Source organism: Centruroides vittatus, unplaced genomic scaffold, assembly GCF_030686945.1.
Source record: "Centruroides vittatus isolate TY-2023 unplaced genomic scaffold, ASM3068694v2 scaffold_1015, whole genome shotgun sequence".
Classification (NCBI taxonomy): Eukaryota; Metazoa; Arthropoda; class Arachnida; order Scorpiones; family Buthidae; genus Centruroides; species Centruroides vittatus.
Window position 1 is genome coordinate 1570543 of NW_027122666.1, and position 25886 is coordinate 1596428.

The 25886-nt window shown below is 32.9% G+C and overlaps 1 protein-coding gene across 1 annotated transcript; it reads right to left on the reverse strand.

Annotated features, from left to right (window-relative positions):
- Positions 1-24: 24 nt before the first annotated feature.
- RpL11 (ribosomal protein L11) lies at positions 25-24228 on the reverse strand. Its single transcript, XM_067283733.1, has 5 exons — positions 24115-24228; positions 23698-23823; positions 12878-13027; positions 195-437; positions 25-114 (listed from the first exon to the last, which is right to left on the reverse strand). Exons 1-5 carry the CDS (start codon positions 24121-24123, stop codon positions 76-78), a joined length of 567 nt encoding a protein of 188 aa, XP_067139834.1. The 5' UTR covers positions 24124-24228; the 3' UTR covers positions 25-75.
- Between the last annotated feature and the right edge of the window lie 1658 nt (positions 24229-25886).

The following is a 25886-nucleotide window of genomic DNA, read 5'->3' on the forward strand; positions in this document are numbered from 1 at the left end:
TTAAATATTATCATACAACAAAACTCAACATTTTAAATTTCTCTTTATTTATTTCTTAAAAATGTTGACACAAATTCATTTTCCACTCTTGCTTGGTAGAATTATACCATCATACTAAAAATAAAGTTTTATTAATGCAGAAATCCATGTTTTAGTTTGTGTGTGGTATGAATTTAATCCTATTAAACACTCACCTTCTGTTGAAACCATTTCATAGCTTCTTCTTTGCCCAATCTGTGGCCAAAACCTATACGTCCTTTCTTGTGTCTTCTATGGGCAACGTTGAAACCCGGCCGACCAAGAACCACGTAAAAATCAAGACCATAGATACCGATGCTGGGATCGTATTTGATTCCAAGATCAATGTGTTCCTGAATACCAAAACCAAAATTTCCAGTGTCTGAGAAGTTGTCTTTCCTCAACTCGTATTCTCGAACCTACAAAATTTTTTTTTTTTATAAATGTTTAAAATTAGTTCTTTTTGCAACACAAACTCAACTTGACTTCAATACCATATACATTATTGAAAATAAATGTTTTAAGAAAGCTACTAAACAATTCAACCTTAATAAACCAATGACCCAATCATTTTTTTTAGAAATAAATCAACCACAATTCTGCTCATTAAAGGATGGGTTAATTTCCCAATCCATACATTTACTATTCGCACAAATAAATTGAAACTTCAAATGCATTCAAATCTAGATTTTCCACAGATTTAACTTATTTTGATCTGCTGGCCAGAAAGTCAGCATATCAAAATAAGATGTCAGATTATGCAATGAGAAAAATCTCTTATATTAATTTTACTTTTAAACTAAGAATCCACAAGTATGGCAATAATGAAATATTGCATTTTCCATTAAATGTATGTGAACTATTATTTAACAACTGAATTTTGATACACTTTATGTAGAGTCTCTCTAATTTTGCATTCAATTAAACCTTCTTACTACGAACTTATTTTGTATAACAGTATTTACAAGTTCTTTAAAAATGCATCTAGTGCTGTATGTAGGTTTTCAAATTTCAGATAATACTTTATTCAGGATGGATATAAGAACAGAAACACAAACAAAATTTTGATTGTAAACAATAAACATGGTCTTTTTTTTTCTTATCCATACATACACATACGTATGAAATACAGTAGAGCATAGATTATCCGAGCCCCGATCAACCGTCACATCGGTTAACCGACCGCGTTCTAGTCGGCAAATTTAAGTGTCCGATAGCCAAATATTGTAGCGCCACATCACTATGTCTTGGCTACTTTAATATTATTTTTGTTAAATGTTTGCATGGCAACATTGGCTCGACCATGAACCAGGCTTAATTTTCAATTTTTTTCTTTATTTTTGTATTTATTTTGTGCAAAATAAAGAAATAATTTTTAACAATACAATAATGACGATTATTATTTAAAAAAAATTTTGTTAGGCTTAACATCAATGAAAATTCAATGCGAAGTAGGTTAATAGGATATACTAAATATACTAAACCAAAAAGTATGAAAAAATACATTATTAGTAATCTGTTTTTTCAGTTATCCGACCAACCCCAGTCCCCAATTGAGTCGGATAATCGATGCTCTACTGTATATCCAAATACAGCTAAAAATTTATTTATGAAATATTTTATTACTTAAAAGTTTAAAACTGTGAAAAGAATTTTCATAAATTTAGTTCAGCAACAACAGAATTGATAGTTGCTATTTTATTGTGAATGTTGTTATAAAATATTTATATTCCTTTCTTAACAAAAGGCCTGTGTTTATCTCACAGGCCATATTGTGAAAAAAATCACAATACTTCCAGACAGGACAGGGCAAATGCACTAGCATTGCAGTCCAATATATATCTATCCAGAGTAGAAATAAGGTCTTTGGGAATTACTTAAATACAGCATTTCAAAATTATAAACATACCCAACTTTTTTCAATAACAAAAACAGTATGTTGTTTACAACATCAATTTAATAATATAATAAAATACCGTCTTCTCTTTGAAATCGTGTTTGATGAATTTGTTGGACTATGAACCCAAAGTTGAGTTTTAATATTATAAAACACACAGTATATATTAATATCAGTTGTAATTGTTGTAAGAAATTACATTGTTGTTACCATCTATAATACCTCTGTAAATATACAAATTAGTACTAAGCTACAGCACAGTAAGTGAGATGGAAACAGCCATAAGACGTTAATGAAAAGGAATTTTTTTTGTACTTGTGAAAAATCACTTATGATTTTCCGAAATATAAACACAACCATGGTCTACATCTGCTAGATATTGTGATAATTGGATATTGTGGAATAGGCAAAAGATTATGTACAACAGGTAATTGGTTAATCTACTTCCTGTTAATGTTTTTTGAGATTTTTTCTAAAAATTTTTTATTGTGTACAGCTTGTATTCTATACATTGTTTTTATACCAGATATAAATACTAGTGTAAAAGGGATTACTCTGCTTATTGTAAAAATAGGGTGTGTGTGTCAATTGAATTTAAACCTTGTACACATAACAGATTGAATATGATAATGGTAAGAACTATACCTTGTTTTAATTCAGTTTGTCAAATACTCAATGTAATATTTTAATTATTGTATCGTTTAGTTGACTGATGAGGGGCTCTATGCCTGAAACGTGCAAATGGCACGTATCAACTAAAGATGGAAAAAAAAGCCAAATGTTTATTTTAAAACTCAACTTTATTTTATTATTGGACTATGAACCCACATTACAATTGTTAAAAATTTTCTGAAATTTTTAGAGTAACCCGACAATTACAAAAAAATGAGATTTTCAATTTTTGAGTGTTTCAAAAGTATAAACACAGGTGCATAAAATTAGTGTAATCATTTTTTTATTAATTATTGGTTTAATTAGTTGTCACCAGAGGGGAGTATCACATTATTAAAAATGTGGCACCAATTTTAAACAGTTTTTGTGTTTTAAACAATACTTTGTGGAAAAACACTGAGTTGGAATACGTAAAATTTACCAACTAAAAGGAGCAGGACAATATCTAAGACTGATTTCGGCAGCTATAAATCAATCTACACATGCTGTGAGAAATGTGTTAACTCAGAGTGAAAATTATGGCAGAAATAAGCAATGTGGAAGGCCTGAACTCCTTATGCCTAGAAATGAAACAAAGGTTTTTTGACTAATGACAGTCAACAAGTCTGTCAAAGAAGCAGCATCAACAGCAACTGTATGCATCTCATAAAAATGCCAAATTTACAAAAATGGCTGCCAAACTGAAATTAACACAATTGCAAAAAACAGCTAGAACAGATATTGTATTTATAGAAGGTAGAATGAATTCAGAAAAGTATCAAGAACTGTGGTATCAAAATTTAATAACTTTTTGATCACTTATTGGGAAAGAAAACTGAGAATTGCAAGAGTATGATGCTGCCATTCATACATCAAAGTCAACTAAAAATTGGTTTGCTGGAAAAAAATTGATGTAACTGATTGGCTGTCAGGGAACCCCGATACGAACCCGATAGAGAATATTTGGGGTATTACGAGTCATCTTGTTTATGGCCAAAACAGACAATACAATACTGTAAATGAACTGAAATTAGCTGTCATGGATTGTTGGGGAAATATTAAAAACAACAACTTCAAAAACTAATAAAATGTATGCCTGACAGAGTATTTGAATCAATTAAATCAAATGGTGGACCTACAAAATATTGAAACATCACAAATTGTTTTTTGTGCACGTGTGTGTCAATTTTTGATTGTTTCAAAAGTATAATCTATGATAATTTTTTTTGTAATTGTCAGATTGCTCTAAAAATTTCAGAAAATCTTTAAATTGATGTTGTAAACAACATAACAATTGTAATGTATTTATTATATTAGTAACGTTTTTTGTAATTGAAAAAAGTTGGGTGTGTTTATAATTTTGAAATGGACAACCTTATGTGAATACTACTATATGATACTCAATATCATAACTATTAATGTGTTCAAAACAAAGCACAACAGATTGGACCAAATACACCAGTTATGATGATATTGTTTCCAAAATGCATAAAATCAAGAGTTAAGAACAGTTGAAAAACTATTCTACACATTACTGTACATGTTAAACACAGTCAGAATTTGGTATTATCAATTACATCAATAAATGATAGTATAAAGTAAAATATATGGCTGGAAAATGTTTGATTTTTTATAAAATAAAATAAATTTTCATTAACTGATTCATCGATAAAAACAACAACACGCATGTGAGAATATGGGGTTTGAGATTCAACTCGTAAACCCTTTGATCCGTTGGGACGTTAGGAACTGCTCACTGGGTGGCATTTTAGGAAGGCTATGAGGCAAATGGGGAGAGTTGTGGATGTGCTCAATCAGTGTCTGTTAAACAAAAGAACAGACAGGTGGATTAACAAATATTTAAAATTTAATGAACAGGAGAATACAATACACAAAAGAAATAAGCTATCGCTAAATCGAACATCATCTATGTATACCTCTAATTACAAAAGAGTGTGTTTACAATAATATATATATATTATTGTGTTGCAACACATAATATATTTGGCCAAACAATTTTGGCTTGATTAATGCACGTACAAAAATTGGCATGCAAACCACATTATGGCAAGGACTCTGCTCTCTATTGGCCTGCTGTCACTACGCTTCACTAGTCACATTAATTCTTGACAGTTGTAGTGGACAGACAATATCCACATTTGATGATATCAAATGTGGATAACAATGAAATGACCTACACATGTAAATAATAGTAAAAGAACAGAGAAGGACCGCAAAGTGAAAATAAATATGAAATTGAGTTGATAACATAATCGAACAAGTCAAGGCAGCTTATTGGTGCAAAATTTGCAGCTGTCAATGCCAAATAATTGTTCTCATAGACTTTGGAAAGCTAAATGCTTGTAATGAAAGTCACTTAGCATGCACGGGCGAAAGCCTGGGGCCGTTCAGGCTACCAAGCTGTCTCGAATCTGTAAATCATAACTGTGACTTATACCGACGTTCTGTCTGTCTCTTTTCTCCGTTATCACCAGGCTATGAGTCACGTAATTGTAAAATGGGAAACCTATGACAGAAAAGTGACAAATCAAAAGTATCGTGCACACACATTATGATGTATGCATAAGCATGTAGCCTAGAGCGATAGAGGAAAGAGCAAAGATGAGCACTTAAAAAGAAGGATAGGCAGGGTCAAACCCTGAGATGTGTGACAATTCTCGAATGAATAGGTGTGTACGTGTGCTGATCTTTGTTTATATTTATTTATAACTTATAACCTGCACAAAATAAAAAAACAAAATCATATTAGTCACATGTATTCACAATTTATAATTACAAACAACACTAACCCAATAACATTAAATCTAAATACCAAAATGATTAATTTACTGTGTTTTTGTTATTTCTTACTCCTGTTTTTAGGTATTCAGCCAAATACCGAATATTCATTGCATCACTAATATATAATAATATCTCTGTCAAACCGTATATTTAGTCTAGTTGATGTATAGAGCTTCTCTTCTGATATGGAAATGGATGATGGAAAGCCAAAGCAGGACTATGTACTCATTATGGCATCCATACTTCCATGTGGCAGTTCCTTCTATGGAAGTCTGTGAACCTTCGGTTGCTGCCTTCTGTGGAGTCACTGGATTATTGTCGGCTGCCCCAAGAATATGATTTCTCTGCCTTTTATTCTAAATTTCTCTCCAATTGGGTTTTAGTATTTGTAACATCTGACGGGATATTATTTCTGATGCAAATGGACACATGTTCATGGGAGATGTGTGATAACATCTCTCCCAAAGGAAGTTTTACTTTCCTTCCCACAAATTTGACATCAATTTAATATTTTAACAATTATTAAATTAAAATTATTCAGGATTCTCACACATATATCTTATTTATGAAAAAAATATTGCACTGATTATTTTTGGAAAGAAGAAAAAATTTCAAAATAGTCTTTGGTTTTCCCACTTAAGATTGGATTCATGAATCTATGATGCCATAAGTAATAACACACTGAAACTCACATTTAACAATATTGTCAATGATTTGTTACAGATGAAATTCACAAAGTCACCTTGCAGCATTGCACTGTTAACAACAAAGTGACTAGCATATGGAAATGTCATTGACATTTCTATTGGCTATGGTCAATAAATTATAAATTGTACTCCTCATGAATTTAGCACTTGTTGAGTGGGAGTAATCTTGGAGGGACAATGGTAATAGAAAAGTTAAGGAATTCTATTCTTATTTGGTAGAAATGAAATTGTACTATAAATTATCCTTATTTTGTTAAACTAAATATGCAATCAAATTCATAGGTTGATATATAAATGTATATTAACATGTTGAAAAAGCTCATAGTAATAAAGTAATGCAAATAATGCTCATCACCAATGCAGAAAGTAATATACAGTCAAACCTGTTTTTATGCACTCTTTTTATGTGCGATTTTTATTTGTGCGATTTTTTAAATGCGAATTTTTAATTTGTGCGGTATAGTTGGCGACTAGTCTCGTGCGATTCGTCATGTCTTACGTTGACTTATTATAGCTAAATAAACTTATTATAGCATAAATGCACTTATTATAGTAGTAATATTGCATGAATATGCGAAAAATGAAATAATTTACTTTTTAAGTCAACAAAACACCACCTGGACAAAAATATGTAAAACAGACGATAGACCAGACGATGCAGTCAAGTGCTGAATCTGTTGTCAATAAATTCTATTTCGTACGGTTTTGAGTTATTTTCTATGTGAGACTTTTTTTATGCGGTCCCTGTTGACCGCATAAAAAAATTATTTTTTTAATTGTGTCGCAAAAACTATTATTTACAGCCATTCGTGAAGTTTCGTGAGATTATTTTTAATGCGTTTTTTTTAATGCGGTCCCTATCCCCCGCATAAAAACAGGTTTGACTGTACTTTGTAATGTTTCATATAAAATTGAATGAATGTATATCTAATTCAGGCCATGAACAACTCTTGGCCCCTGGACTTTGGCAATGCAATTTTATTTTCCTGTTTTCTATCTCATATCATGATGAAATCCTAATTAAGCTGATATTTGCAATATATTCTAGTCAAATATTGAAGAATATTCAAACTAACTTTGACCTGTGAAAAGATTAGAATAACCTATATATATTATGAGCAATTATTTATTGTAACATCATCAGAATGCAGAGCTGCAATTTTTAATCATCCTTTTAATTTATTTAATTTAAAATATATGCTCTCCACCTCAAATTAGTACTGTAGTGTCTTGCCCCTGTACATCATACTTTTCCTTTAACAATAATTGTTCTGGTCTTCTATTAACTGCTTTCAGGGGAAAAGTTTTGAACTGAAATAACATGATTTCTGGTTTGCATTGGAAGTTTGTACATAGTTAATTGTGGCCTCCTGCCCCCCAGGTTTCTATATCTGGTCCTGTCTTCTGTCTAACTACATTCTCGAGATTTTAAGAAAAGACAATGACAGTAGAAATTTTTTCAATTGCAGCCAAACTACTAGTTTGTATAACATTAGATACTAAAATAATATATACTACTGTACAGGCAATTATGAAGTAAGTTAGTATTCAGCAGGCTTAAAGTCCAACTCTGTGAGCATCTGGTGGGTTGCATAAATTTTTTACAAAATTCTCTTGCACATAATATCTATAATGAATAGACAGAATAATTGAAAGATTTGACATAAATATTAAGACTGGACATTGACCACAAGCTAAGTTTCTTCTGATACCCTTGAAATGGTGACTAAACACCTCTACTGTTGTCATCAAATAAACTGCAGATTAACATGTTTGAGAATCCAGCCTCAAGACTATTAACTTTGGAGATGTTCTCTCTCATACACAAAGATCTAACATTATTTGGATACCAATACATATGTGTAAGTCATTATGTAATCTATGTTTTTCTTTTGTAATAAAAGAAATCAACCATCTATCCATCTATTGCATACTTTAAGCAGGAATGCGCAACCTGTGGCCCGGGGTCCACATAAGGCCCCCTTTCAATGTTTGTGACCAGCAGACACAGGCCAAATCCCTTCTTTCAAAGTTTCTAAGTATAGAACTTTTTCCCTTTCACAAAGAAAGTCATTAGTACCAACTGTTTTATGACTTTCCCTGAGGTGAGAAAGGGGGGTTGAAATTCTTCTATTTCTAGCTAACACACTTTCTGGTTTAGATATTGAATATTTTAAGTCTAATACATAGTATTATAATGATTTTTAGAAGAATCAAATAGATTAAAATGATGTTAGAACATCATTTCTGATGTTATCAGGAAGTTTCTATTTTGGTGAGAAATTTTCAATTTTATGCTTCAGAAAACTTGCTTATTCCTCTAAATAGTGTCAAATAACATAAAAATAAGTGAAAATAGTGCTGAAAAACCATGAAAATAATGATTTTTTAGCATTTGTTTAAATTCTAGATTCTGAATGATTCAAATTTGACTATACCAATCTTTTCTGAAAAGACGCTTATTCATCAACCTAATGTCATTCAAACTAGAAAATACCAATCAGAGTTCAAAAAGGAATGTACAAAAGCTATAACAACCAATTATTTACAACAAAGTCTCTCCATAGAGTAACAATAGAAAAATTTTTTAATTATTATGATGGACCAAGAAAATTAATAGCTGGAATAGTCATACAACGTCGACGACACTAAAGTTTTGGATTTAATAATTATTTCAAACCGCAAGTCATAAACTTCCCGATTATCAACACCTCAACACCGTCCACAGCTAAAGTAATTAGACTCCTTGTGTCAACAAAGAGGGTTGTGAAATGGTCCAGCCCCATGGCCAGTAAACTTAATCCTAACCCGGCCCTTCTTCAGAAAAAGTTGTGCATCCCTGCTTTAAGATTTAAAAATATCCTTCCTCAAGAGGAGAAATAGAAAAGATGGAATTACTGAAAAATGCTAGAAAACATTTATTTCCATCAATTAATAACTCCTATAATAAGTATGATAACTCCAGATGAAATTTATTTTAATTAAATACAAAGACAACAATTTTTACATTTCATGTTGTGATGTTGATCATTTATTGAAACCAAACAAAAAAGATTGAAATGGTCAATTTATACCGTATTAGCCTGAATATAACGCGATATTTTTCGACCATTTATTTTCCGTTAAAAAATCGACTTGCGCTAAATTCGGGATTTAAGTAATGGAATGTAATATAAACAAGGACGTTTTCCTACAGAGGTTGAAATGCGACTGAACGTCCGACCAATTCCTAGCTCGACCGACCACTTCAAAACAACCATGTGATGTAGTTAGTAGGCCTGCGCTTTTGTTTGCATAGCGCTACTATAGTAAGGCTATGTCTCCACTCGTTAACGTCTCACGTGACTGTTTTGTTTCATTTGTTTTTTGCTCTAGTGACTAGCGACGGTTACTTTACTATTTTCTTTATTGCCCTTAAAAAATGAGTGTGAGTAATAAAGGTAGTGTTGAGAAAAAAGGCTCATCAAAGAGTCAAATAAATAAAGGTACCAGGAGAACTTACGATATGAATTTTAAAATTATGGTTGCAAACGAGGCAGAAAGAACGAACAACTTGAGCTTCGAGGAAATACGGAGTTCCAGAAGTAAACATCTGCCTACAGAGAAAAGATTTAAGGAAATATAAGAATGCAAATTCTTCAAGAAAATCTTTTAGTCGACCTAAAAAAGGAAGGTTTAATGAAGTTGAGCAGCGAGTGTTAAAATTCGTAATAGAAAAGCGAAATGAAGGGTGCCCAATATCCCGTGAAGTCATAAGATTTAAAGCGTTAGAAGAGGCTGCTAATTTAAACATTCCTAGAAAGGACTTTAAGGCAAGTATGGGTTGGTGTAGAAGAATGATGAAAAGGAACGGTTTATCACTACGACGGCGGACAACTCTCGCGCAAAAACTTCCTGACGACTTTAATGAAAAATTGTTGGCTTACCAGCGCCATGTTATATCATTACGCAAAAAGCACAACTACAGTCTTGGAAATATGGGAAATGCAGACCAAACACCAGTCTATTTTGACATGCCTTCCGACCTTACGGTAAGTAAGAAAGGTGAAAAAACGGTCTTATTGAAGTCAGCTGGTTATGAAAACTCCAGAATTACTGTTATGCTTGCTGTTACTGCTGACGGACAAAAGCTTCGACCTTACTTTATATTGAAAAGTAAAACAATGCCCAAAGAAAAGCTGTGTCCAGGAATTGTTTTTCGGGTCCAAGAAAAAGGTTAGATGACAGAGGAGTTGGCATTAGACTGGTTGAATGTGATATGGGGGAAACGACCAGGTTCTCTGAGAAACTCCCGCTCCATGCTAGTCCTTAATGCATTTCGAGGCCACCTTACGACAAGTGTTAAGAAAAAAATTGAGGCATTGGATTCCGATCTTGTAATAATACCGGGTGGTATGACTTCTCAGTTTCAAGTCTTGGATGTGGTGGTTAATAAACCATTTAAAGAGAATTTTCGAAAAGAATACAACAATTGGCTATTATCGGGCAATCATCCATTGACACCTTCAGGAAAAATAAAAAAGACCCTCAGTCTCTCTTTTAGAAGAATGGATTGCCACTGCCTAGCAGAAAATCGAACCTGAATAGATAGTTAAAGGTTTCAAGAAATGCTGCATTTCCGATGATTTAAATGGGACGAAAGATGACATTTTGTGAGAGACTGAAAGCAAGAATGAAAATACTGATGATACCGATGTGACATCAATGAGTTCTCATTCTGAAAACAGTTCTGATTCTGAATAAACATTTCCGTTTTTTGTTGTTACTTACGTAATATTAATTTGTTTTACATTACTTAATTTTATTGACATGAATTTAACCTGTATTATTAGCTATAATTACCTAAATAAATGCTTATCTGATTGAATTTTACTTTCTTTGAATTTTTTTATGAGTATTATTTTTTTTCTAAATATCTTTATGAAAATTTCGGAGTTGCGTTAAATTCGGGGTCGCGTTATATTCGGGCTAATACGGTAAATTGATTTTTATTATTTCAATCAAATTAATAGTTCTTCGATTATTTTGAAAGCATTTTACTCAGAATTTTAATGAATATTAGAAAATTATTATGTAAAATGCAAATTAAAGTATTTTCAATTTTGAAACATGCTAAGGGCATGTCTATACATTCACTCTTTGGCAAGCAAACATTTGGCAAATACAGAGTAATGTGGATTGTTTGCTCAGGACAAATGTTCAATATTCACAGTCTTTTTATTCTTGTTGGTAAATTTTTGTCAAATCAAAGAATATATGCCTCAATGCATTCATGTATTTTCTTGTTTTTGGTCATCAGTATTGCTATTTGACCTTTTTAAAATAGATCTAGATTTTTATTTTTGAATTTAGTTTTTTTTTGTTGAATTTGGTTTGATTTAAATATTTATGTTATTTTTTAGTTTTTTATGGTCTTTTTTATTGTTCCTTTTTTAATTCCTTTCTTTTTCATGGTCACATTTTTCTGCTTTGGTGAAGTGATACCATACATCACCATCATCTTTTTAAGGCTTTTTTCATTAACAGGTATCAACTACTCATCATAACTATAAAAGCAGTGGCATAAATTACTGTTTGAGAATTGTCCATTTTATAGATCTTGGATAAACATTCATCATTTCTGCATTGAATTAATGCTTGTCAAATAAAATTTACCCCCAAAAACTTTTCACGGTGCATTTCTCAAATAAAATAAACAGTTCACACTAACATTTTTGAACCAACCCACAGTTCTTCTTCAGGTGATTAACGAAAAATTATATAAAAATTCGATGGAAACAGAAAATTTGAAAGATTGTACATTCCAGTAGGGTCTTGTGACCCTTTTCATTATAAAATGGCAACTTTCAACACTTAATTTAATTAAGAGAGCCCACTCCTCAACAGCACAGGCTCTGGAAACAGAACTTAAGAATATAAGTCATATAGCTAAGCGCCATGGTACCATAACCTCACAAGTAGATTATCCAAGAGACTGCAATACTCCCAAGGAGCTGCATGAACTGTTTGCATGGAGAAATAAGACCAGATCCTAATGACAGAATTCTTGTCACATAACCTGTATCTGAAAAGAAACAGCTCTAGCTCATTACGCTACAGATCCGGATATCCAACCAGTATTTAACAAAGCCAAGATCATCCACACCACGCCTCACATGGAACATTTGCAGTGGCATCCACTGCAAATGTTCCATGGCAGTTTATATCTACAAAGCTGGCCAAGATAACATGTGTATTAATAATAAAGATGAAGTGTCACTCTCCATAGCATGGCAAACGCTTATTTACAACAGATAGAAAATTAAAATTTTTTTGCTTCCAATGACTGCGCATGCCCAATGTGACGACAGCCACAGGAAATATCGTTTGATTCAAAAATTGAAACTTTTTCAAATTTTCAGTTTCCGTCGAATATTTATATAATTTTTCATTACTCACCTGAAGAAGAACTGTGGGTTGGTTCAAAAACATTAGTGCGAACTGTTTATTTTATTTGAGAAACGCACCATGAAAGGTTTTTGGAGGTAAATTTTATACATCCCAGTGTTGTGTTAGAGCTTGTCAAATAATTGAATAAAAGCAAAACATTCAACATTCAGCAAATAGCAGATGTGTGGACACACCCAAATTTTAATATTTTGTAAGAAAATATACAAATATTTCAGCTAATTTAAAGCAAAACTAAATCAGCCCTTGCAGTTAATCTAAAGAATTATGAACACTGTTCTAACTTTTGTCTTTGATCAATGTAATATAGATGTAAATTTATACAACTTAAAATACATTTTGTCAATAAACTCACCTTAAGTCCTTTCTCTAAAATTTCTTCAGCCTTGGGTCCTCTGACAGTACAATGCACTGCTATTTTTTCGTTACGACGAATGCCAAAAGATCTGACAGTATAGCGTGCTTTGCTGAAAACTGGCTGTTGACCCGTCAATTGTTCTAACACCTAGTAAAAAACATTTACTATTATTATTCGACAATGCCACTACATTTGAAATTAACATAGAAATTTTGGATTTTAAAAAGTTCCAAGTTCCAAGAAAGTTATTTGTTTCTAAGTCTATTTTAAAATAAATTAATGTCTCTTCTATTAAGTAACAAACCTAGATTTTGTAGGCTTGCGTTGCAGGAAGAATTGATTTAGGTATCATGCCAAATAGCATATACAGGATATCACAATAAAATATGTACCCTGCCGATGGATACCATAAATAAAGCATGTATTGTAAAATTTCATCTATAGGCCTGCACAAAGTTATACAGATATCCCTCATATAATATGGTAACAAAACAAAAGACTAATGAAAAACATGGGGTTACATTCCAGAAGTTAACAGAAGTATACTATTCTTTTTCGTTACTAAGAGAAATATGCTTATTTAAACAATCAATAATTTATTTCCAATCAGTAATTAATTAACAATCATAATTAAAAATACTGTATTACATGTTAATATTAATTGTAGTTAAATGAGTATTTTCTTTTTACAAAGTATCATCATCATCTCAGCTTTTTTTGTTGATCTTGACCAGAAGCATTGACATTTTCATATTTTTATCATAAAATTTTTTTTTATGGACGACGAAATAAAAATATGTTATTAATTAAAAATTTGTTCTAGCGGATCGAGTTTGTTTAGTGAAACACCGAGCAACTTTTTTCCCACAATTTGTGTTCAAATACCAAATTGTTTGAAAATCAAGTTCCAAGATATTGCCATATTTCATTTGTCATTTTACAAATAATTATTGACCTACAGTTTAAAAAGTTTAATAGCACTTATCTGAAAATGTTTAAATAAACATTATCAAATACATAAAAATTAATCTATAAAACAAAACATAGTGGGTCTTAAAAGCTAAAATCTGAAAGCAACAATGACACCTGGTTGATAGGAAAACTAGGACAACGAAGAAGAAAGTTATATTATCAGTTTTCAATAAAGTAAACATGATAAAAGGCACAAAACAAAGTTGAAAATTTCAATATTCTAAAATCCATGGGAAAATTTTAGATGACAGGCATGCTTGCTTGAATAAAGAAAAAACAAGTATAGAAAAATGAAATTTACACTTGAAGGATTTACCAAATCGTGTTAAAGCGAAACCAAAAGTTGTGTTGTATGGGGGATATCCCCAATTCTCAAACCATGTTGTAGGAGGGATATTTGTATTTAAAAAAATTAAATAAAAGTAAAGATGTAAGATTGTCTCATATTTTAGTCCTACTTTGTATGGTTTCTTCTGCATCATTTTTTTCTTAATTAATTCAGGTATTTTATAAATAATTTTTTAAAAAAATATTAAGGATCTTGAGAACTTAAACAAGTGAACCCCAATTCTTCAGAAAATTTTTTTACTGATTTGGAAATTCTCAGTTCTAGAGTATCCAAAAACACTCAATTCAGCAAAACAACCTAAAGAATGTAAAAATTTTATTCTTACATACTGAGAAACAGTAAAAAAGTTTTATTTTCAGTAACTGAACTATTATACTAAAATTCACACCTTCTCACTTTCCAGCAATCACTGAAAGGAAGGTGTGAATTTTAGTATTTAGAAGATAATATTTCAGCTTGTTAATTCTAAAGCTGGAACAAGTAAAATGGCAAAGCCATCCTTGGGACAAGACTATGTCTCGGAGAGCGAGAGTAATGCATGCGCAAATCTCACACTCGCCTGTTTGTAGAAAGTCTCATCATTTTGTATTTTATTTTGACCCGGTTCTCAGTCTCCTGACTACCTACAAGTCTAGTTTTTTATATCTGTATGATTTGGGCACCAATACCCTGTGCCAAATTGCAACTTCTGACATGTACTCCTTCATACCACTAAGGTGTCCAGCCATTGACAGCAGTGAAATTTTAGAGATGAGACATAGTCTTGTCAACTATGTTTTTAAGATCACAAAACTTTACTGGCATTTTCTCACATGATGGCATGTGCAATTCAAAGTTTGAAAAAAGTAAATGATAGTGGAATGAGACTGAATAGAAGAGTAGATTTAATTAAAAAGCAACAGCAGATCACATGAAAAAAAAATGTATGAATGCTTTATTTCTCTGTTATGTATCCATAACAGAATTTTTAATTTTAATTAAATATTTTAAATCAAAATAGTTTTTGTAATTATTTTTGCTACCAATATTGAAGAATCTGACAGAGGAACATTTCAGCTTGAAGCGACATCCTTCACAAACAGTTGCCAAAGTTTTTACAACCCAAATTCTGTTACACAACCACATAGTTTAAGAAGCCCTAACTTGGAACATAAAATGATTATAAATACAGTAGAATCCATTCATGGAAATTTTTATCAATCATTTCATGCTATAAGAATTAGTGCACGTGTTAAAATACACTCATAAAACTCCACCTCATTGTAATTCAATACTATTACCTCAGTTCCAATAATAGTTATCACCTTAAGGTAAATTTTGCAATTTTTAAGTTCTTTTCATGCACTCAGTCACAATAACTGTGCTGCTATTAACTGACAATTGCTCTGTTATCAGTCTTAACCAGTATTTTTAAATTTTCATCCTCATTTACTTGCAGTACAGAAGTTGAAATTGCCAGGATTTGTTACCTCAAATACACACTTGATAAATTGCTATTAATTAATAATAGTAATAACCAATAAATCAACACCAAATACAATTTTAACATGTCCTCCTCATATTAGACTCAATAAAATTTCCATTAACTATAGTCTTATATACTCGAACCACTTAAAGGGTAGACGAGTCTCAAACCAATTGCAATAGGCCACAGGTGGCAAACCTATGGCATGCCTGTCCAAAGTGGCTCATAATGTATCATACAATTTCTGTTTACCACCTGTGTTTTTCAATCATCCTTTTGGTTTATCACCTGATCATCATCTTCAATCGGCTTTTCTACATTTATTTTAATTAAAGCATATTCATTTAATTTCTTCATTATTATTCAAAGTCTGTAATCTGGCAGGCATAAACACCTTAAAAGCTAAATATGCTTACTATATGGCACATGGGCTCAAAAAGGTTCAACATTCTTGCAATAGGCAAATTCTACCATATTTGAAATTTAAAACTATATTGGCAAGTTTAAAATAAATTCTTGATGCATTTAACTGAAATTATAACTTTTAAAATTACTTGTTAAAAATAATATTTTATTAAACAGAATAATTCCTGGTTGGCAAATTAACCATATGAAATTCTTTAATCTTTAGAAATTAAACATAAAAGAAATAAAATACTTAAAAAAATCCACCAGAGAAAGGTAAAATAGATAATTTTCATTATATTCATATTAATGATGATTTGAAAAGGTCCAATTGTAAATAATAATCACTTCCATATTTCAAATTCAAAACTTTCAAAATTCTAATATATCAAACACCTAGATTTTAAAACCAAATTAAATTTGCAATTAACATACCATACCAAATTTTTGTCAACTCCTAACACTATTGCAATATAATGATTTTGGTGGAAATTTTACAGTAGTGTCTTTCAGCTTCTTCTCACTAAGGAAGAAATTACAATGCAAATATTCCTCTAACAGACAGATAAGTAAAGACACTGACCTACTGTTAGAGCAGATGAATACATAATCAAACAATAAAAGTAATAAAATTTCTGCAAAATCTAGTTGATTGTAGTTACATTCTGAACACTACATATTTCATGAATTCCTGCTTCCATATTCATTTATAAAAATGTTTTACACAACTGCAATATCATAAAACATTTACTTAAAGATCTTTCATTCTCATCAACTATAACACTTGTAAAATGTAAGAAATTAAATTTTTTCTAATTAATATATATTACACAATTCAAAAACCCTTTGTATAATTGTTTTAATCTTCAACATTCTCTTTACACAAATCATGTACAGTAGAACCTCACTAATTCAAACTAATTGGAGAAAGCCTGGTCTAAACTAGTGAGGTTCTTACTCAAATGCTATTGTTTGGTCACTTTAATTAATTAAATAAATTACACTTTATTTTATTATGCCTGTAAATGATACTTTTACAATGCAAAAATTATTAGTATTAGGTAAACCGGAAAGTAATGTCATGTCTGAACATGTCAATACTTGTTTATCATTTATCAGCTCGTTGTGTACTTCAAAGCTGTGCTAAAGACATTTTAATGTTAAAGTGACTTGTTTACTTGTAAATAATTAAATCTTAAATTTTTCTTTGCAATTTTGGGTGAAATGACCAGCCAAATACCAGAAGAGGTTCATATCTGGCATTGTATGCTTTTTGAGTTTCATAAGGGTAGTAATGCAACAGTTGCTACCAAAAACATTGCAAATGTTTTTGGTAGCAAGTGCATTAGATGTTTGTAAATGCCAAAGGTGGTTTTCTAAGTTCAGATCCGGTAATTTTGATCTTTCTGACTCATATCGATCAGGAAGACCAATAACTTTAGACAATGATATGTTACGGGCAGAAGTGGAAGCAAATCCGTATCAGACAATCAAGGAACTGTCAAACACTCTTAACCAACTTTGCTCGACCATCCAAGAACATTTGCAGCAGATTGGTAAAGCATGCAGAGCAGGTGTTTGGATCCTGCATATGTCCGAAGAAAACAAAGCTAACCAATCCACCACATGCAACTTATTGCTTCAACGGCACAATACAGAAGTGTTTTTTGATCGCTTGATCACTGGGGATGAAAAATGGGTCCTCTGTGATAATCCAAAATGCAAAAGGCAGTGGCTCTCTCTGAATGAATCACCACGAAGCACTGCTAAAGGTTTGCATCCCAAAAAGGCACTTTTGTATGTTTGGTGGAGTATTCGTGGAATCGTTCGTTTTGAAGTGCTGAAACCTGGAGAAACTGTGAACGCAGACCTTTACTGTGAACAACTGGATTGAGTAAATCAATCTTTAATTGAAGTGTCCAGCGATTGTCAACAGAAAAGGCATTATTCTGCAACATGATAATGCAAGACCGCACCGCATAAGACAAACCCTGGAAAAAATTAACGAATTGAAGTGGGAGGTACTGCCTCACCAACCATATAAATACAGTAGAGAGTCGAAAATCGGAATCAATTGGGGACTGGGATTGTTCAGATTAGTGATTTGTTCTGATTACCAATTATGTACGAAAAAAAATATTAACCTGTCCGATGTTCAAATTTTTCTCCGTTGCGTCGCTTCGTGTTGAATTTTTGTCGATTTTAAGCCTAATGAAAATTTTTATGATAATAATCGAGGTTATCGTATCGTTAAAAATTATTTCTTCATTTTGTACAAACAAAATAAATATATTGAAGAATATAAAAACATGAAAATTATACTTTAGAAGTAAATCTAGTATCAAAAACGTTCGATTCAGCACAACACAGTCCAACTGAAAATCGTTCCAATTACCAGCGATTCCAATTACCGGGGTTCCAATTAATGACACTCTACTGTATGACAAATGGATTAAATTTGGCTAAGAGCATTGGAAATAAACTTGAAAACTTGCCATATTAACCATCTTTTCATAGCCCAGGTCACACATGAATATACAATATAACTCTGATTATCCAAATGCCGATTAACTAACTGTCCAATTATCCATATCTCTACTTGCCTTTCTTTCTCTCTCCCACTGACATCACATGCAATTCTCTATTTGTATTGATAGATCCAAATGATCAGTAGAATGCTTCTCACACATTGATGTAATATATCAGACATGGGAAAATGCGGCTCTTTTTGAGATACACGCAGCTCTTGCTGAAAGTTAATTTCTGTTTTTTTATTATTATTTTTACAATTTTATTATTTATAATTTTGTGAAAACATGTTTATTAAAAAAATTCAATATTTGTTTTATATTATATTATATAATAAAATCGCACACATTACCATACTATCCACCATGACAGTACAGAACTGCGGCTCCCATGCATTTTGCAAAACCTACATTTTGGCTCCCATTGAACTCTTGCTTGCCCACCCCTGTAATATATAATAAATAAATACAGTATATGTACAATACTGTGCAGCCCCCAGTAATTTCATTCATTGCATGTTAATCCACTTATCTGAATCATCTGCAGAATGAATCAATATGGATAATTGGAGTTCTACTAAATAACAGAATGCGAACAACAAATAATGACATATACAGGTATCCGTTGTACAACACTTTCACACTAACACAGTTTAAGAATTGGAGACATCCTCGTACAAACACCGTAATTCGATATTTCTTTATTCAAGCAAGATGCGTATTGTCTCATTTGCCCATGGACTTTAGAATACCGAAATTTTCATTGTTGTTTCATGTCATTCACTTGGTTTTTTAAATGAGAACTGATATACAATTTTTCTTGTTTCTTGTTCTAGCTTCCTATTCCAGCTTTCCTATGAACCAGGTGTTGCTGTCATTGGTGATAGTGCTCTAAATGAACCCAAAAAGCTGTTGCAGTTTTGTTTTTATAGATTAAATTAAAAGTTACTACATTAAAAGAAAATTTTTAAAGCTCTCAGGCAAATGAAAGCAAACGAATTTATCAGATTTTATGAAAAATGTAGAGAAAAATCAAAATGTTGCCAATACTTCAGATTAAGGTCAACAGTATAGCTCGGAAGATGACATTTTGCCAAAAAGAGGCATATTCAGTAGACATTTGCAAAGCATGTAGAATTTTTTCTGGGTGACCCACATATAAAATGCTATTAAAAAAAATATCATAAACTACTTATCAACTATACCCTGTTTGAGATGCCACTGCTTAAGCTTATGGTTGTTGTGAAGTTGCACGTTGAATGGCAAACAGGCTGTTCAGTCACAAAAGAGATAATCACATGTTAGTAATAAGACATCTTTGCTATATCATGTGATACCTGCAAGGTATATTAAAAAAAAAAAAAAATCCACAAGAAGAATAAGTTCTCCAGAAATGTGTTAGACATGTGGTCATATGACTGTCAATATTATCGAAGCAAGATCACGTGACATGCTGTGCGCACATCCACCATCCAACATGCAGCTCCACAATGATGACAAGCTTAAGCAATGTTGTCTCAAATAGGACATAGTCCTGATTTTTTGTTTATAGCACTTTATATGCAGGTTGCCTGGAAAAAATTCATGTTTTGCAAATGTCTATTGAGTATGCCTCCTTTTAAAAAAAAGTAGGAAAAAACACATGTTCCCTTAATATAAATATTTACCAGCTGACCTCTTGTGAATGTTGGATTAGAAGGACACAACAAATTTTGTTTATTTGTCTATAAACCCCTTTTTAGTGATTACCAAAATAAATTTTTTTTCATGACAAGTATAGAATAAACTTTACTTTCATATATAAATTTTGCTTTTAGTGTTACAACACACCATAAAAAAATATCAAAGTCCAAAACAGCATTAAGGGATTGACTACTAATTCAATTACCCTATATATATGCTATAATGAATCTATTCTTGTGTTATAGACTTACTAGCTAAGAATTATTATATTGAAAAGCAATTCTTAATTGACTAATTTGTGTATATCTTAGGTGCGTTTACTTCTGAGCTAATTTTACTGTCAGGACGCTCAGCCTGTATACTTTCGTCCAAGCGCCACACTCATTGGCATTTACTTTAGAGCAGTGTTTCCCAACCTTTTTTGTGCTATGCCCCACCTAAGCCTTTCTAAAATTCTTATGCCCCCCAACATATACGTTGAAGTCTTTTGGAAGGTCTCTCATTGTCATGTTCGTTGAAGTTTTTCTTGCACTTAATTGCCACACTGTTTTATTGTAACCACAATAAAACCCAATCCTTTCATCATAGTCTTTTGCACTTTCCAGTCATTGCCAAACGCAACCTGGAACACCACAACTCACGTCTGCCCACCTCGAGGTCTGGGCAAAGAATGTCCTTTCTCCTCTATGGGTGCGTTCTTTTATTCCTCCGCGCGAGCAACATCCGTTTAAAAATTCCTGCGGAACGCGTTCTTAAATTCCGGTAGGAGTGCGCGCCATCGAACGGCAAAAACGGCCGCTTGTAGCAGTAGTTTACGGTGGAAAGTAACATGGCGTCCTCCATGGCTCAGATAGTTTCGTTTCGGGGTCAATTATGTGGTTTTATGAATGAAAATTTGGAAATTGTGAAAGCGCAAGTTAGTATACGCGGTGATGTGTCTTTTAGAATTTCTTTCGTGGCTATTTTGAATGCTCTTTCAACAAATAATCCATTTTATGGTTAAATTTTACAATTAGGACTCTTCTTTTGCCTTTAAAAGCTCATATTTTAGAATTATAGATTCCTTCACCACCATACTATCGATTGTGCGGGCGTCACCATCTTCCTTTCTTTCACCGTCGTTCCTAAATGCCTACAAACAGCAGCGCACTCCCGTAGTAGCGGAGACGCAGAACGACCGCTATTAACAAACGCACCCTATCACTGGCCTCAGGGCCTTGTTCATCTCTTTATTCTCAGTGGTTCCCAGAATTGTTAATCCCACCCCAAGGGAAAAGGGTTATAAAGGGAAGTTCTAGAAGGAAAGGGAAACAAAGAACAAAGAAAATTAAAACTAACTTAAACTAATCTTAATACTCATATTACACCCAAGGGATTTGAAACTGATTTGAATCTCGTTCACCTGTTCAACATAGTTTTCAGCTTTGTGTTTGCCTAGAAAATTTCTGACAACTGCAACAAATGAAGTCCAGGCTTTTCGCTTGGCTTCATTCATCGAATTTACGAAGGCAGGATCGTTAATGAGTTGTCTTATTTGTGGGCTGTCAAATATTCCTGCTTTAATTTTTTCCATACTCAACTGAGGCATTTTTTCCCCTATATATGCAAAGGATGATCCATTCTTATCAAGAGCGTTACAAACTGCTTCATTAGGCCTAGCTTGGTATGCAGTGGAGGAATGATGATTTTCTCTCATTCAACTAAAGGGTCATTAATGACATTTTTTTCTCCAACATCCATGTTTTCTCTCTTAGGCCACTCTTTTCTAACTTAGTGGTGTGTTTTGTCTCTGCTATCCCAGAGGCACAAGAAGCAAGGATATTTGGTGTAGCCAATTTGCTGTCCAAGGAGAAAGTTTACCATTTTTAAGTCTAAACAAATTACCCATTGATGTTCATGATACTTTATCTTCTCCAAGACCAAAGCTATGGTGTTATAGTCTTCTTTCATTTTCGTTGGGTGAGCAATTGATATTGAACCATATTTGTTCCCATTGTGTAGAAGGACACATTTCAAACTTCGTTTTGAGCTGTCAACAAATAGGCGCCAATCATCTGAAAAATATTCAAGACTCATTTTTTCCAAGAGTCCTCTAATTTCATGACGAAACACAACATTGTCTTCTTGAGAGAAGGGTAGCAGATATAGCATTTTTTCCAGGGAAAATATACAGGAATCAATCCTTGCACGTGATTTAGAACTGTACAAACTGGAATTAGAGCTGACATTTCTTGTAGCACTGTACGTTAAAAACACACTGATCTTTTTAGATCAGTGTTTTTTAATGTACAGTGCTACAGTAGAGCTGATAGAGAAAAACTGATTTCATATTTGGATTCAGTGACCCAAATATAGCTAAAATCAGTTCTAAAATCCTAGGCACCAAACAAAATTTTTTTTTGTAGGCTCGTGTTATTTGTTGATTTTGAACTCAGTTTAGTTATACCATAAAAGAGCAACGTCAAATCTGTTCACTGGGTAAAAATATTGCATTAAATATGTATAATCTGCTATTCTCTTATATACTGCATCTAATTTCATATATTACTTCGTATAAACAAACCTGAATGATTCTTGATTTGCCAATGTCCATAGGCAGCATAAAAGCTACTTTTGAGGAAACATACGTCTTCTTTCAGAGAAAGTAAATTTTCTGTGTCTAAAATTGGGCTTATTTTTTAAAGGAGACTGTAAGGAACCCGTTCTGAAACAGCGGATTCCACCCCGTCGGTTCGTCTCACAAAATCAAAAAACAGTCAGATAATCCACACAAAATAACTTTAATCTACAATCAGGGACCACCACTTCGTCCTTCCTCTCTCTCTTGTGTCCCGAACTCCTCTCACCGTCCCTCTTCCCGCCTTTTTTCTCCCTTCCCTTTTATGTTTCTTTGTCTACATTTATTATCCCCTTTTACAACCCTTTATTACCGCGTGTAGGTGGATTGCACCCTTTCCGACCAAACCGCAAGTGAGGGAGGACGAGAAGGTCCGATATCACTACAGAGACTTTCAAAAGATTCTCTTGTAAGTCTAAGGTGCTGTTTAAAATCAGTTGGATTATGAAAAAGTAGAATCTCTTCAATAAAAGTTTATCTTTTTTATTTGACCTTACTTTTCTTTTTTCTTCTTTCATCTTTTCTACAATTATATCCACAATAAGACCATCCTCGTCTGATTCAGAATCAAATAGTTCTATCTGTAACGTAACATTTAAAATAGCAGCTTTGACAATATTATTTGCAGGAAACTGCCATATTTCTTGTTAGTGTTCGCGTTTACTTTCAAAATGGACATGTAAGCACGAATACACATGCTAATGACGTCAATTCCGGTGTTCAGAAGTAGCACTATTAGCTCAAAAGTAAACGCACCCTTAGTAAACATTCATCTAACCTATTTATTAATTTACAAACCTTTGCAGCTCTTGTCAATCTATCTCCAGATTCTCCTACACAGATATTAAGACATAATTTGCGAATTCGCACTTCTCTCATTGGATTCTTTTCTTTATCTTTATTAGGTGTTTCCTTTTGCCTCTCCTGAAAGCAACATAATTTTTTCATCATATATATTTTAACAATATGAACTTTAAAATGCTTTAAACTATAAATAGAATTCTATCAAAGCGTCTTAATTGCAATATGTGTAAAAATTTCTAACTGAAAATGTCTAAAAATGTTTTATTTCATTTCATACCACATGTTACATAAAGAAAAAAATAGCTTCGTAAAACACAAGAAAAAGATCGTATATTATGAATTAAACATTTAATAATATGTTTTAAACATTATAAAACGTGGATTGAAAACGATTAAAATATGAAAACCCACCTTCGTCATCTTCAACTTTTCGTTTGGTCCTCAAATCCCGATCTCGTGCACGTATCTATTGTTGAGATTGCTAACAAATGGCGTCATTGATGTAAATTCCCAAATATCGCCAAAACCTAAAATAATTAAAATACATATATTGTTTTCTGATATTAAATGACTAATTTTAAATTTCTTATAAGAAAATATATATTAATTTATTTTTAAAATATTAATTTGCTGCTCTAAAAAATACGGTAAGTTGAGACAAGTTGCTAGGTTTTATTGTATTTTTTAAATTTTGTTTTCTTAATTAATATGCTCTGCGGGCACAGAAGGCGTTTCTTTAGACTTATTATAAATTTGGGCAGAATCACAATACGGCCGCCGGATGTTAATAAATGGGACTCAACGTATCCAGGACAGATCGTCTACGAAAAGTTTCTGAGTTTCTCGTCCGAATTCGATCCCAGATCCTAAGGGCCGAGGTGGATAGTTCTATCTGTTCCACCCGGCCGTATGCCGGGTGGCCGAGCGGTCAAGGTGGCAGCCTACCGCTTTGGAAAACCTAGGATCGAATCCGGACGGGTCGAAAAAGCCCCAGGAATTTTTGGGGATGATCCGACCGGATATGTTAGATCATCCCTCACCACCCGGCCGCCCTCTTGTGGGCCTGGCCGAACCCATGCTAATGGTTTTGCTAAAAGAGGCTCTCTTAGTGCCCACAGGGCAGAAAGAGTTAAAAAAGAGAGAGAGAGAGGAAAAAAGAGATCCTAAGAGCGGAAGGCTGATACTTTACCACTCGGCCGGCTATGCTGCTAGATTAAGAAATTTATTCTCTAGTGATGAAATTGCCTTTTTTGAAATGTATGTTGAATTATTAATATATTGTATTTTTATATATTATTACGGATAGGGTAAATTGCGACCTATTTGGAAACATAAAAACTAATTTACTAACGAAGAAAATGAGCTAAATAGATTACTATTGGTTTATGATAAAATAACAAAACTAACTCAAGAATAAAAAATAAAAACTTCGTTCTTTAAAAAATTACTGAAATTGTATAGTTCTATGAGCATTTCTCATTCACACAAACATATTTTTATAAGAATGGTGTGATCAACTTTTATTGAAGTGTGAGCCCAGTGAATTAGCAATAAGGAATCCCGAAATAGTTTTTAACTTTGGCTTGTCCGGTTCATGATGTGTGTAAGGTTGCCGACTTTTTAGGGGCAATAAGTTAATTGCGCGTCAGGAAAACCTAGGGGCGAATCGTATGTGGGTGGTGGCGGCAGGAGACAAAGATGACAAGTGCCTTACACAAAACCATTTATTTTTGACATAAAATTAACTTACATACAGTGGCGTAGAGTGAGTGTTAGCCGCCCGGGGCGGAGAAAATTTCGCCACCCCCTTATTTAGGTATAAGTAATGAAAAATTCCGTGCTCATTTCAATCAGTCCGAATCGTAGGTGCGACAAAATATGAAATGGTTCAAATTCTTACATGATATTATTATTTATTGTGAAATTTTTCCGCCCTCTAAAAATGCCGCCCCTGCCGCCCCCACTATGCTACGCCACTGCTTACATAGTATCAATAAACAATGCGATCTAGATCGGCTTGGTGGTGGTGGTCTCCGGTTGTCTGTGGTCGGCTGCAGTCTGTGTTCCGAAGATACGTGCCCGGGGCTTGGATGGCGAAGTGTCTGTTGCACTGGACGTGAGGCTTGGACGGGTGTGATCAACTGGCAGACGAAGGTCCTGGAATCTGTGAGGTAACACTTGTC